At 42.1% G+C, this 13,585-nt stretch overlaps 1 protein-coding gene across 2 annotated transcripts in view; it reads left to right on the forward strand.

Moving 5' to 3' along the window:
- MAGI3 (membrane associated guanylate kinase, WW and PDZ domain containing 3) overlaps nt 1-13,585 on the forward strand; it is a 238,322-nt gene that overhangs the window by 221,446 nt on the left and 3,291 nt on the right. Inside the window, exons 17-21 of one of the 2 annotated variants that reach the window (XM_059375780.1) lie at nt 5,542-5,644; nt 6,361-6,487; nt 7,047-7,190; nt 12,215-12,353; nt 13,100-13,190. In XM_059375780.1, coding sequence (XP_059231763.1) covers nt 5,542-5,644; nt 6,361-6,487; nt 7,047-7,190; nt 12,215-12,353; nt 13,100-13,149 — 563 coding nt within the window. In that variant the 3' untranslated portion in view covers nt 13,150-13,190. The remainder of the gene's footprint in view (nt 1-5,541; nt 5,645-6,360; nt 6,488-7,046; nt 7,191-12,214; nt 12,354-13,099; nt 13,191-13,585) is intronic. The other variant, XM_059375779.1, reaches the window with a different exon arrangement.

A 13,585-nucleotide genomic window follows, 5' to 3' on the forward strand; every position in this document is an offset into this window, starting at 1 on the left:
GGTGCCTGGGTGGCTCAGTCAGTTAAGTGTCTGCCTTCAGCTCAGGTCATGATCCTAGAGTCATGGGATTGAGCCCCATGTCGGGCTCCCAGCTCAGCAAGGGCAACTGTTTCTTTCTCTCTGGGTCTCACTTTGCCCCTGCTCATATGCTCTTGTGCTCAGGTGTTCTCTCTCACTCACTCACTGCATCTCTCAAATAAATAAATAAAATCTTAAAAAAATAATAGTCTATTTCATATGTAAACACAGCCTGTTAAAATGCAATCACATTTAACACATAAAAATCACATTTCAGTGTTACACCTTATTTTATTGTATACTCAAGTGTTATTAAACCAGGGAAACAGTCAGAATCTCTTCTTCTCAGGAAAAAATGTCTCTTCTGTCCATAAAAATCCCATTCATGGAGTTTGTAAGTCTTCCAGGTTTCTCATTATATTCAGTATAAAATCTTTCAACTGCACTGAAGAATCAAATGAATATTCATCGCCCTAGAGCTGTTTTCAGAAATCACACCTTCAGATCTATAGCTCAGAGCTGCAGCTTTTCCCCTTGGGTACTGCTTCCCTACGGTCCAGAAGCCGCTCGCTGTTCATAGATAAAAGACAGCTGGAAAGAGAAAAAAGTGGTCCTCCCATTCTGTTTTTTCCCTTTTACCAGATACTATTGAATAGTTAGGGTTTTTGCCCAAAGAAATGAGTTAACCAAGTTCCCAAGCCACATGTCACATCTGCTATAAAACTTTCCACCGACTGGTAGCTCAGGGCTCCAGCCTTGCCCGCTGCCACGCCACCAGCCACCGCTTCCGCACCAACCTGTGCTCCCGAATAGGACGGCAGTGGACCGCGCCTGGCTCTTCTTGCTGACTGTAAAGACATCTGCACAGTGTACTATTTTTCCACGTTGATTTCTCCTTGCGGGTCAGGTTCTGGCCATCCCAGGTCTAAGAGTGACACAGGTCACCCAAGCTCCCCAGGGCCACGATAGAATGGCTCCGGTAGCATTGCCACCAAGTTCTCTGCCTTGTTTTCCGTTTATTTATCTGTTTGTCCCCATCGGACTCTATTTTCTGCTGTCATTACTCTCACTGCTCCCACTGGCAACCATTCCCGTGTGTGGTGTGTGCCTCGATTTATTTTTAAAATACATAATTGTGTGTGTGTTAGCATTTATCTTTGAGTTACATGGGATTGTGTTATAGATTTCATGTTGGTTTTCTTCTCCCCATTCCCAGAACCGCCGTATGTTTGTTTCTTTGGCGTCCCGTTACTGCTCCAGGATCTGAGCCAGGGTTTCACAGGACATTTATTCGTTCATCTGCTTCCCACCCCCCCTTGCATGTGACGCTGTAGCTCATTGTGATTTTGATTTTTGTTTCCCCAGGGACTAATGACCTTGAGCCTTTTCATGTGCTTTTGGCCATCGGTAGATTTTTCAGTGGAGAAATGTAGGTTCAGGTATTTTCCTCCCTTTTAATTGTATTTTTTATTGTCGAACTGTAAGACCTCTTATGTATTCTGATATTAGATCCTTAACAGAGCTGTGCCTGCAAGCATTTTCTCCCATTCGGCAGGTCGTCTTCCCGCTCTTCAAATGCTGCCATTTGATGCCCAGAAGTTGAATGTTGATGAAGTCTGATTAATCTCTGTTTTGTTTGGTGTCATAGCACCAATTTTAAGATTTATCCACTTTGCTGAAGGAATATAATCAATTGCTTTTAACAACTTAACAATTTTTCATAGTATGTGTTTAACACACATTACCCGCCCACTCCGCCCCCCAGACAGCCACCTCATCACACGCGCTCCTGATAATCATGCCCACATAGGTGTCCCTTATAAACAGTGTGAGAATTTCTTGGAGTGAAGTCGGTCTATCAGAGCGTAGGCATGTGCTTAACTTGAGCAGGTGCTTCCAGCTGTCCCCTATCATTGCCGTACCTACACTCTGAGCGGCAGAACACGGACGTTTCTAGAGCTGTATGTGTCCACCGGGATGGGGCACAAGTCTGCTCTCAAACCCGCCCAAGTATGGGAGGTGTCCTCATTGGTGTTTAACTTGCATTTCTCTTATTACCCATGAATTTGCGCGTCTCATCAGATGCCTGTTTCGGGGTTTTTTCTTCTATTGGATTGCGTCTTCGCATCCTCGACTTCCTTTTCTTGCGGGATTTCGGTCTTTTCCTTGTTGTTATTTAGAGATTCCTTCGGAATTTTGCAGGAGTTTAGTTTGAGAAAGTACAGTTCAGTCTGAGAAAGTACAAAGATCTTTTCCTGTCGTCTGTATGTCAATTTTGACCATGGTGCCCTCCACTGAACAGAGCTTCTGAATTTAGACGTGATCCCATTAGCCAATTTTTACCTTATGACTTATGCTTTTGAAGTTTCATTTCAGAGAAGTTACCCTTGCCCACCCCATGTCACAGAGATTTTCTCTTACATCATCTTTTTGATTTGTAATTTTGCATTTAGTTCTTTAATGGATCTGGAGCCTCCCTTTTATATGTAGTTTTGGGAGGAATCCAACTTTATTTTTTTATTCTCATATGGAGCGGCACAGGCTGTTAAATCACTTCTTTTTCTCGTTGGTCCATGTCACCACCACTCCTGTACCTCCCCTTTCAACAGGAGTCTCCTAGCTCTTCCCTTCTATTGACTCATCTGGTCTTGGGTTAATTTACATATGCATTTTTCATGGTAATATACATGATATATTTTTAAAGTGTGTGTGTGCATGTATACATATCCATACATGCTTTAAAAAAAAAATCTTTAACTTTGTGGTGTATGCTAATATCTGACTTTTGAGGCAAGTTTTTACCCAGTCACCCCCTATACACATTCCAAATTTGACTAGAAATTCATAAAACTTTCCTGTATAAAATTTTAGAGGAGATTATAATGCTCCTGCAAAAAAAATCCAACTGTAATTTTTATTTAGATATATTGAATATATATTAACTTTGGAAGATTGTATACTTTTAAATACTAAGTCATACCACCTAAGAGCATGGGATGTCTTCTCTCTTATTCAGATTATCTTTTGTGTTCTTCAGTAGAGTTTTAGAAAGTACCCTCATAAGATTCTCACTGTTCTTGCAAAGGATAATTCATGGTATGTTATTATGTTTGTCACTGTAGTTTAACTATGAAATTTTGTGTTTTTCCTCTGATACTATACTTTCTCTTAAATAATTGCACACAGAAACTCTAGCAAAAGTTTAATTCTCATTGAGAGAGAGAGAGATCTACTTAACCCATTGCTTTATTATCTGAAGAAATCTCAGATAAAACAGAGAGAGCATAGGCCTGTTTGGCATCATGGGATATTTAACTTTGAGAATTAGAACAGCTCTTTACACAGAAGTAAATTGGAGAAGCCATGTAGCATGGGTCGAAGGACTAAAACTGAAAAAAACAAAACAAACAAAAAAACCCAGTGATAGAAAGTTTTATTTAACCTTTCAAGGACAAGGAAGGAACATGGGAATGAAACCAATTCATGGTCCCAGATGCCACAGTGACACGCCCATCCTCAGGGAAAGGTAGAGGAGAGGTTGAAATTGATCAGCTGCTTTTTCCTGTCCTGAAGTTAAAACACCCATTGTGCCAGCGAAGCTAGGAAGCCAAAAAGTTATCTAAATTGGACTCCTACAAAGGTACAAGTATCTCCCAGTCATCATCTTGTTGATAGAAGTAGTTTCTCCCATCAGTTTCCTTTCCCTTAATAGTAGCCATGAATTTATGACAGACCAGAATTCAGCTATGTGATGGGCACTTAAGGTTAGAGGCAGGTAACTTGAAATTGATGTACCCAGTGAGCAAAAGTGGAAGGACTTCTGGGAATTTCTGGTGGGTACAGGAATATAAATGTAAATGAGGTGTGATTCCTGCAATCAAGGAGTTCGCGGTCGAGCAGGAGAAACAGGTGTTCTCCTAGCGCTGACACAAGGCGGAAAATGCTATGAAGACAGTGTGCCTAAGTGGCCAGGTGAGATTTCACAGAGGAGGTGACATTTTGAACAGGAGATGAAGTGGGAAGACACAAGTGCCCAGGTGATGAGTCTGGATGGTATCTTACGAGCAATAAAAAGTTACCATGGGTTTTTCAGCAAGGCAGAGGAAGGCTGGGTTTTCAGTTTGCATGCTAGGACGGGCATCCAGGAAGCAGAGTGAGGTTGGTAAGGAGACCAGCAAGGAGGGCCAGCCTAAGTAGCTCGTTAAGCTAAATAAGAAGATAAGGTTCATGATAGTAATTTAAAAGAGCAACAAATTTCCAGGGCTCCCCCCCCCCAAAAAAAAGTTTATACTCCACTCTTCCTAAGCACTTGATTTTAAAGCATTGAACAAACTTTTGTTAAGGTCAATATTTCAGAATGTACACTTTAAGAGAAATACAGTCCCAGGTCAGACTTTATCATTTTGTTGATGATAATGATAATAGAAACATTTATATAATGAATATAATATGCCAGGTGCTGTTTAAAGTTTGTTCAATACGATAACCCCACAAGGTGGCTATAATTCCCTTTTTCTGGATGAGATGATTAGAAGCACAGAGAATGTAAGTTAATTTCCTCAAGAACACACAGCACGAATTGCATGGAGTACTGGATGTGGTGTATAAACAATGAATTTTGGAACAGTGAAAAAAATAAAATTGAAAAAAACCACACAACTAGTAAATGATGAGTCAGGCTTAACCCGTGTCAGTCTTGACAGAGTTCATGGTCTTATTCACTAAGCTGTGCTCCCTTTCTCTGATATTTTAAATATCATGTGTTTAATATATAGACAGGATAAAACAATCGACAGTTCCAGCTTTACAAATATAAGTGCGACAGCCTTAAGAATCTCTCTTGACTGGTACCTCCTGTGACTTGCCATCTCGATGCAAGCAGTTTCTACCATGTTTAGTTATGAAACCTGCCCTCAAGAAGGTCTGGGGCTGCTGGCGATGATACAGAAATAGTAACTTTTTCCCCACACATTTGTGCTCTCAGAAAACAGAAGCAGCAAAGTCTTTGCAAACATTTGTCAACTCTTGGGATGGTTCTAGAAGTTTGCCTTAGGTATTCGTGTGAGGCAAAATAATGGCTCCAGTATTAAAGATGCAGGTCACAGATCTGTGTGTGGTTTGCAGACTGGCTTCTGTGTCCCTGCACTCCTGAGACCCGTCTGTGTCATCTAGAGTTGTTTACCTGTTGTGGGGTGTGTGCTCTGGAAGGATACAGGATAGTTCCTGGCGCTCTGCCCTCTAGATAATGCTGTCAAGTGTGGACACTTCTGATTTTCGTGTGGTATAGATGTTCAAAAGAATACGATTCCTGTTTTCTTCAAACATGAGCATTCATCAAAGCGACAGGGGAAGAAATGTTAACGTTCCTATTCCAGACAGCTGACTGCCATGCTGTCCGCGCGGTAGTCACTCGGATCAGGAAGGCTGGAACCATGTGCTAGCATAGTCTCACTTTTGCACACCACTTGGCCTTTGCAGTTTTATGTACAAAGTCATATTTTTATTGTCTTCTCACGTGAACAGAGCATCACGGTCCACCATCAGGAACAAACTCAGCCAGGCAAAGCCCAGCCCTACAGCACAGACCCATGGGACAGTCGCAGGCCAACCATGTGGCTGGGGACAGGTGAGGCTGGTCTTTTTTCTCTCATCTCCCCACTCCTTAGCACCCAGCCCCACTCGCACCCCCACACAGGTACACCGTCAGTTATCTTCCTACACCCTCCCCTTCCTCGGTACCTCCTTCCTCCTGCCAGCTGCATCCCAGGGCACAATAAGTATCCAGTCATGCCTGATGATGGGGATTAGAAAAAAAAGTGACAGTAGCTTCTGGCTCTGCTACTCTTGGTCCTCGTAACTTTGGTAGGAAAGCCGCAGAACCACATGCGTTGCTCTCTTCTCGGACTACCTGAGCAGACCAGAGCAATATTTGTACCTATTTCTTTTTCCTCCTTTGTTGAAAATACTAGCATGTAACAAAAACTAGATTTCCAGAAATTCGGCATCTTCACGGGCACTGGCACTGCCAGAGAGCTGTTTCTCACCGACGAGGTCAGCTCATCTCCCTCTGGGTCAGTTAGTTGAGTGCAGTCTTCCTTGCTATAAACTACACCGAGATGCCCTTAAAGCAAAAACCAAACCAAAACAATGGGAGGTGCTGACAGACTCGACGCTGGAGTTAACGGCCAGATTGCCCAGCACCTCTGGTACTAGAAACAGTCTGCCTTCACGGCGGTTCGTCAGGAGAATGGCCAGCTTCGGACTAAAGAAATTAGTCTGCCTTTACTTTCAGACTGTTTTCATTTTCTCCGTTCAGAGAGTGACTGGATTTCTCTCTTGTAGAAGTGCTCTAGAAGGTGAAATTGGGAAGGATGTCTCCACTTCTTACAGACATTCATGGTCTGACCACAAGCACCTTGCACAGCCTGACACGGCGATGATTTCGGTTGTTGGCACCCGGCCCAATCAGGTAAACGGACACCGCACCCCCCAGCCCAGAGGTGGACTGTTATTTTCATTGGCTACATTACTGACACTGGTGACTTCTTACTACAAATCATTTCGGACACATTGTTGCCAAGGTTGATAATTCTTAAAGACTTGCTGGGTATTTGGCATTCCATTAGCTTCCACGAGAAGATGTGAAGGGTGAACAAGTTTACCCTGGAATTGGAGAACTGTGCACCCTGGGTCGGGTACTTAGAAACAGCGGTGTTGGAGTTTGCCGAAACCCCTCCCCAGGGAAAATTAGTCAAGATCTCCTTAAAGGAAGCATTTCCCCAAATTCTATTCTCTGATCATTCTTTTGTATGTTGACCCACTAGTGGAGAAAACATGTGATCTTCAGCTTAATTTAGGCTGCATTTGTAAAGTAGCTATTCAACCAAAGCTTACATTCCTTTCTTACGATATAGAAATGCATATTGAGCGTATAAGTCATAATCTCCCAGCTCTAAAAGTAGTCTCTTCAAACTCTCAATAGAACAGCCCACGAAAACTTACTTTTCTCCTACTTCCTTCTTTCCCAGAGCCTTGGTTGTTACCCAGTGGAGCTGGAGAGAGGCCCCCGGGGCTTCGGGTTCAGCCTTCGCGGGGGGAAGGAGTACAACATGGGGCTGTTCATCCTGCGTCTTGCTGAGGAGGGCCCCGCCATCAAAGACGGCAGGATTCACGTGAGTTGGCTTCCTCTCCCAACCTTTGGTTCTTCCTCCAGACTGAAAAGGACTGAAAATAGTTGATCAAAGGGAATGCAGAAACCTCCCAAAGCTAAGCAGCCAAGTTTTCTGTCCCTAAACCTGAAAGCAGCTGCTCCTTGTTTCACTTTCGGATACCTGGTGATTTCCTGTCCTCGCTCTGGTATCCTGGGCGCTACCGCAGTGCTGCTGTTTTTACATCTTGACTTTAGGCCATAGGAAACTTACTTTTGGCTTACACAGTCAACGTCTGAAGGCAAATGAATTAGTAAATAAAATATACTTTCATCTTATTAAAAGTCTTAGAAAAGCCAGGATAAAACAGAATCTTTAACTTCTTCCCAGAAATAATGGGCCCAAGATTTTTTTTTTCCTCTCAGCTACCCACAGAGGTAGCCGGAGATCAAAAAGCATGACCCTCCCAACCTTTACTAGTATTTGAAAGACTGGAATTCATCTGGGTAATGGTTCATCCCAGGTGTTCTCAACTCTGAAACACTGTAGCTTTGTACAGGGCCCTGCAGCTCAGACTGTTTCTGCAGGAAGGTATTTCCCCCCCTTCTCTGAATGTTACTTCAAGAGGAGTGATATATAGGGACATGTGCTGGCCTCGATTTTAAAAAAATAATTATGGTGGAAATTTTAAATTCTAGACAGCCTTCCCTGTACTGCTCAAGAGAACTTTGGATTTCTCCCTCTCCCAGCAGTCGGCAGCAGGGAAGATAATTTTTGTTTAAAAATCAGATGGTATATTCTAATAATATTTGGAAAAGGCTTCCAGGTGATTGCAGTCTTGAATTTTCCACATCACTGCCCTACTCCCATTACTTATTTGGGAAACATGTGTTGAGTGTTTGCTTTACCCAAAGCTTTTATGAATGAGGACTGAATGAGCTGGGAGAAGGGGTGTCCCTAAAACAAATAAGACACCACCCTTTTTCAAAATGACCAGACTTATGCACAAGTTCAAAGGAGGTAAGGATGAGTGGAGATTTTGCAGAATGGGTGGCACTGGAAAGTGGGTAAGATTTCAGTAGAGAGAGCGGGCCTTTTCCTTCCCCTCCCCTTTAAAAAAAAAAAAAATCTATTTAGGTATACTTTAAATCTGTTGGGTTTTTTTTTTTTTTTTAATCTCCCATTGTACACCTGCCTGGGTGGCTCACTTGGTTAAGCATCTGACTCTTGATCTCAGCTTAGGTCTTGATCTCAGGGTCATGAGTTCAAGCCCTGTGGTTTAAAAAAAAAAAAAGCCCTCCCATTGTATTGAGTGTCATTAAAAAAAAACAAGCCAAAAACTAGGATATAATTTTAAAACGTTGATTGCAAATATAACCCTCAGATGATGCACTAATCTCACTAAACAAAAGGCAAACAGGCCTTAAGCAGACAAAGTTTGTTTCTAAAATATGTCATTCTTTACAAATGAATGGGAGCTTTGGACTTCCATGATTAAACCAACTAATTTCAAAAGCTCTGATATTTGAAAACAAAAGGAAATAAACTATTATGATTATGCCCGGGTTTATTCTAAAACTCAGAAATTAGCTTTTCAGAGAATTCTTTTTCTGGCTACCAACCTTTCAAAATCCTGACTTGCTAAGGATCATGGGAGTTTTGTTCCTAGTGACAACTGAGTCTGGGGGCTGTTGCCAAATGAGGAGAGTTTATCTCCAGCAAACTCACGCTATGGAGCTGCCTGAACTCCCTTCCGGCCCCACCCCACCTCCCCCTTCCCTTTCACCTCCCCCCAATCCCCTATCCCCCAACTCCCTGGCCTTGTCTTTGTTTCTGTATTCTGTCTTTGATATCTATACCTATCATGTCAATGTCTTCAGCCCCGATACAGTGCCTTGAATGGTTATAGTAGATGCTCTGTAGATATTTGTTGAAAGAGTAGAATGGATGAAAAATCCTTAAAATGAGAGAATTGGCTTTTTTCAAGATTAGCTGCCAGAACTTATTACTGCATAGACAGGTCTTGGAATAGATAAAGCAAGTGGCAGACAGTGTAATAGTGTAGTTCAGTAGGATAAGGAAAGGTTAACCTGTAATACAGATGGAAAGGTGTTGAGAGGCAAGGGCATCTCTACATTTAGTGAGTCCTAAGCCATCCATAAATCTGGTTAAGGTCTGGAGAGGAGTGAAAAAGGTGGTCTGGGAGAAGAGAATGAGATCAGCTGAGTGGGAAAAGCTTGTATTAGGGGATAGCATCAGATTTAGTTAGATCTTCACTGTAGGACAGAATCAGATGTAGAAAATGTGGAGTCTGGCATCTTCCAGGCAACACGTGTTTTCACTTAGTTTTAGTTTCACAAAAACCCTCTAAAGGGAGGCGGCATTATCCCTACTTACCGATGTAAAACTGAGGCTCAGGAATACTAGGGCCCTCTCTGGGGTCACTGGGCCTGTGATGGCCACAGCGGGACCCAGGGCTTTGGTTCCGTAAGCCTAGTCTGTGTGCTTCCCACATCAGGCCCTGGCTGGCGTGTGTCTGGACTGGACTGTTTAGGGGAAGCATATTGGTTCTCAAGGCCTTCTGAGATCATGTAAGCAGTGTGCTAGAAATATTATTTTGTAATTTTAATACAAGATGTACATTTTGGGTGACTGTTGTCAATATAGTAACTTTTTTTTTTTTTAAAGATTTTATTTATTTATTTGACAGAGAGAAATTACAAGTAAGCAGAGAGGCAGGCAGAGAGAGGAAGAAGCAGGCTCCCTGCTGAGCAGAGAGCCCGATGCGGGACTCGATCCCAGGACCCTGAGATCATGACCTGAGCCGAAGGCAGCGGCTTAACCCACTGAGCCACCCAGGCGCCCAATATAGTAACTTTTTTAAGGAACAGTTTTTCTCTAGTCCCTCTTCCACTTGGTTTCTCTTCCTTTGGTTTTTCTGTTCTCCTTTTCCCTCCCTTTGATTTCTCTCTTCTTTCCTCTGTCCCCCATAATTTTATTTTTCAATAATACAAACCTGAACCTGAATCACTCATTATTGGTTCTATTTATCAAAACATGTATTCCTCATTTTATTTTTGACACATTCAAAAATTTTTAAAGTAACAGAATTTTCAAAGAATGTTCACATTTCTATCTCAGAGGTGCCTTTTTTTGTTTGTTTGTTTTTAAATCTCCAGCCTGTACAGTCCAGTAGATAAGTTTCCCCCTCACTGAGGGCCTTTCTACCAGAAATTTTAAAGCCATGAGGGCTCTAGTGTCCTGTTAAAGTTAAACAAAAATGACACCTGGTGGCAGATCTGTTCAATTACAAGCTTTATTGCAATTCATTTGTTGTACTAAGAGAAAGAACTAGGCAGCTTAGGACAGTGAATTTAATGTGACTGCAATCAATGACAACCTTAGTATGTTTCACAAGACATACCCAAACCATGTTCTCAGTACTGTCTGCCTTAATTTTCATTTTTCTCATTATCAGAAGTATTTTATACCCAGTACTAACTTATCATGTGTATTTCCTCATGCAAATAATTTTTCTTCAGTCACTCATTAGGGAAATCTGAGTATTGACTTTTGTCTCACATATATTCTAGATACAAGCTTGTTTATTAATTATACATATATTACTTTTTCCATCCTGTTTATTATTTTGTTTAAAGATCTTTTTTCTACTATGTTAAATCCATCTATCTTACTTGATATTCTCCATTTCTCCTCCCATAAACATGCAGCAAAACACTCTCTCTTCTTTCTCATAGTTGACATTTTTTGCAGTGTAGAGAGTGGGGTACAGCCTCAGGTGAATCTTCTCCTAATGCACTTGAAGTCTTTTTTGGCAAGATGGGGAAATAGAGAACTTGAAAAGTAACATTTGTCTCTGTTTTATCAGGTAATCAGGTTTTATCTCATTAAATCCTCCCCTGTGCCCCAAGGTGGGTGCTGATTTTGTCCCCATTTAACAGGGAAGAAACCGAGCCCACCCAACCAATAGGAGGTAGACCCAGGAGCGAACCACAGACGCCAAAGCCCAGCTTTTCCTGGCCCCTGTGCTTTGCACGGTCTGTGGATTCAGACTTCCCCCAGCCTCTGTTATATAATTATTGGGTCATCTTCTGTTGTGTTATTTCTGGATCATTTTAGTAAGCTCTTATAAATATTTGAGCTTCTTGAAATTTCAGTAGTTTTCCACTGTTCAGTTTTTCCTCTTTTGAAGCCAGTACCCTTTGCATGCTTGTCACCTTGAGACATATTTTTAAATCACTACCATTAATCAGGTCCTTTGCCAAAAGTTATACTTGACTCACCTATATTATCCCTTTTTTTAATAACTAAACATCATTTCTAGTATACAGCAGTGATACTAACATCTTTCTCTGATCCCCAGTTTTCTGTTTCATCGGGAAATTATTTTACGTTTAAGTCATGAGTGTAAACCAGTTACTGGTTTTAAGTAAGTATTCGTATCAATATGTGCTCCAGGCTATAGTTCGTCAGAGTTTCCATCTCTGAATATCCCAGTTACCGAATGCCTCGTACATGTACAGGGTGCATGGGCAACACAAAGGAGCGGGCAGTTCTCCCCGCAGGCCCGGAAAGCCTTCAAAGATGAGGAGCCCAGATTTTAGAAAATAAATGCAAGATTCCGGTCAAGTTGGAAAGTACCCTTCACGGGTAGATCATTCAGTGACAGGCCTGTGGCAGGCCTATGACAGGCGCTGTGATCCACAGTATCCTGTAGATCATAGCGAAGTTACCTCTGGTGGCCCTTACTTATCCTTTGGTGGAAAACTTAGAATCTGATTCATGAATTCAAGGGTCCTGGACCCCATTTACTAGTCATATAAAACTTTCTCCTGCAGGATTTCTAGAGTAAAGAAAGCTGACCACTGTCTCTCCCAATGGCTATCCTCTGTCCACACATCATTGGCCTTAGCACTATAGCACTGTGTACAAGTTACACGTCTGACAATTAGCAAGCTTGGGTGGCTCCAGAGCAGCAGAGAGGAAGGATGCATAGTTTCATGTTCCTGTGAATGTTCGCTCTCTAGGTGGGTGACCAGATTGTCGAAATCAATGGAGAGCCTACGCAAGGCATCACACATACTCGAGCAATTGAGCTCATTCAGGCCGGTGGAAATAAAGTTCTTCTGCTTTTGAGGCCAGGAACTGGCTTGATACCTGACCACGGTAAGTCATGTAGCTCCCCTGGAGCCGGAGGTGGCCGGGGTGTTAGAGAGGGGGCAACAGCAGGAAAGGAAGCTCTGGTGGAAGGGGAGAGAGGGTTTACTGGCTAGTTCAGAGGTAAACAGCAGAGCCATCTGAAACTAGTTACACAGCAGAGTTATTGTAATACTGCAGAATCAGTGCCTTCGGGCCTGATTGTTTTGTTGAGATGGAATTTGTGAAGCAGTTTCCATAGGAAACATATAGTTGCTTTTGTAGAGAAATGTGCCTGTAAAAAAACAAGGATATGGGCAGCAAGTGATACATTTGAAATCTCTTCAAATGCTAAGAACTTTAGGCTTTTCTGGTCACTTGCCGAAAACACATTTCTATGGCCCACCTGGGGTCAGGGAGTCAGATGTGGGACCACGTCTGGACTCCAGTGCTGAGCCTCAGTTTCCCGGGTTTCACTGTATGGTTCTGAAGTATCACAGGATTTGCAGCTCATTGTTGAATCGAGTGCACTAGCCTAGGAGTAGAGTACCACACCACTGGGACGTGTCCCTTCCAGTTTCCTCCCCCCAGCCCCCAGAGCTATTGAGGGACAAGTCTAGACATGACCTCCTACAGTCCCCTCCAGCCTATAATTCTTTGACTGTGTGATCTTCCACCACCTGCTTGTAAACCATACGTTCCCCGTGACATCTTTGCTAACTGCGCTGTGATTTTTTTTTTTACATAGTCCTAGGCTTTTTCTCTTCCTTCTTCAGGTTTGGCTCCTTCCGGTCTGTGCTCCTACGTGAAACCTGAGCAACATTAAGGCTTTCAGGGCTTTTCTTGGTCTTTCCTTAAAAAGACTTGGTAAATTTGCATGTCTTGTAAATCACTTCCTTCTTTTTTTTTCTGTTTAATTAAAAATGCTATTAAATACATCTCTTTCTATCTTCTGCACTTTTCAGTTATCTTTTGACATTAAATTTGACAGCTTAATGCAAGAAAATTATTGACAAATGCCCAAGAAACCTCATTCTGGCTACCACAGTTGGGTCTCCTTTACTAGTGATTTTGGCATAGCTCTATCCTTTGATAACAGCCAAATTAGTAAGCTTCCTGGACCAAGTAATTTGGTTTGATTTTATTATTTCTTCTAAGTTTTTTATTGGGCGTTACTACTTGATTTTATTATTTCTTCTAAGTTTTTTATTGGGCGTTACTACTTACCATATACAATGTATGAATTCGTCGTATCATGAATA

This window comes from Mustela nigripes, chromosome 14 (genome assembly GCF_022355385.1).
Source record: "Mustela nigripes isolate SB6536 chromosome 14, MUSNIG.SB6536, whole genome shotgun sequence".
Taxonomy (NCBI): Eukaryota; Metazoa; Chordata; class Mammalia; order Carnivora; family Mustelidae; genus Mustela; species Mustela nigripes.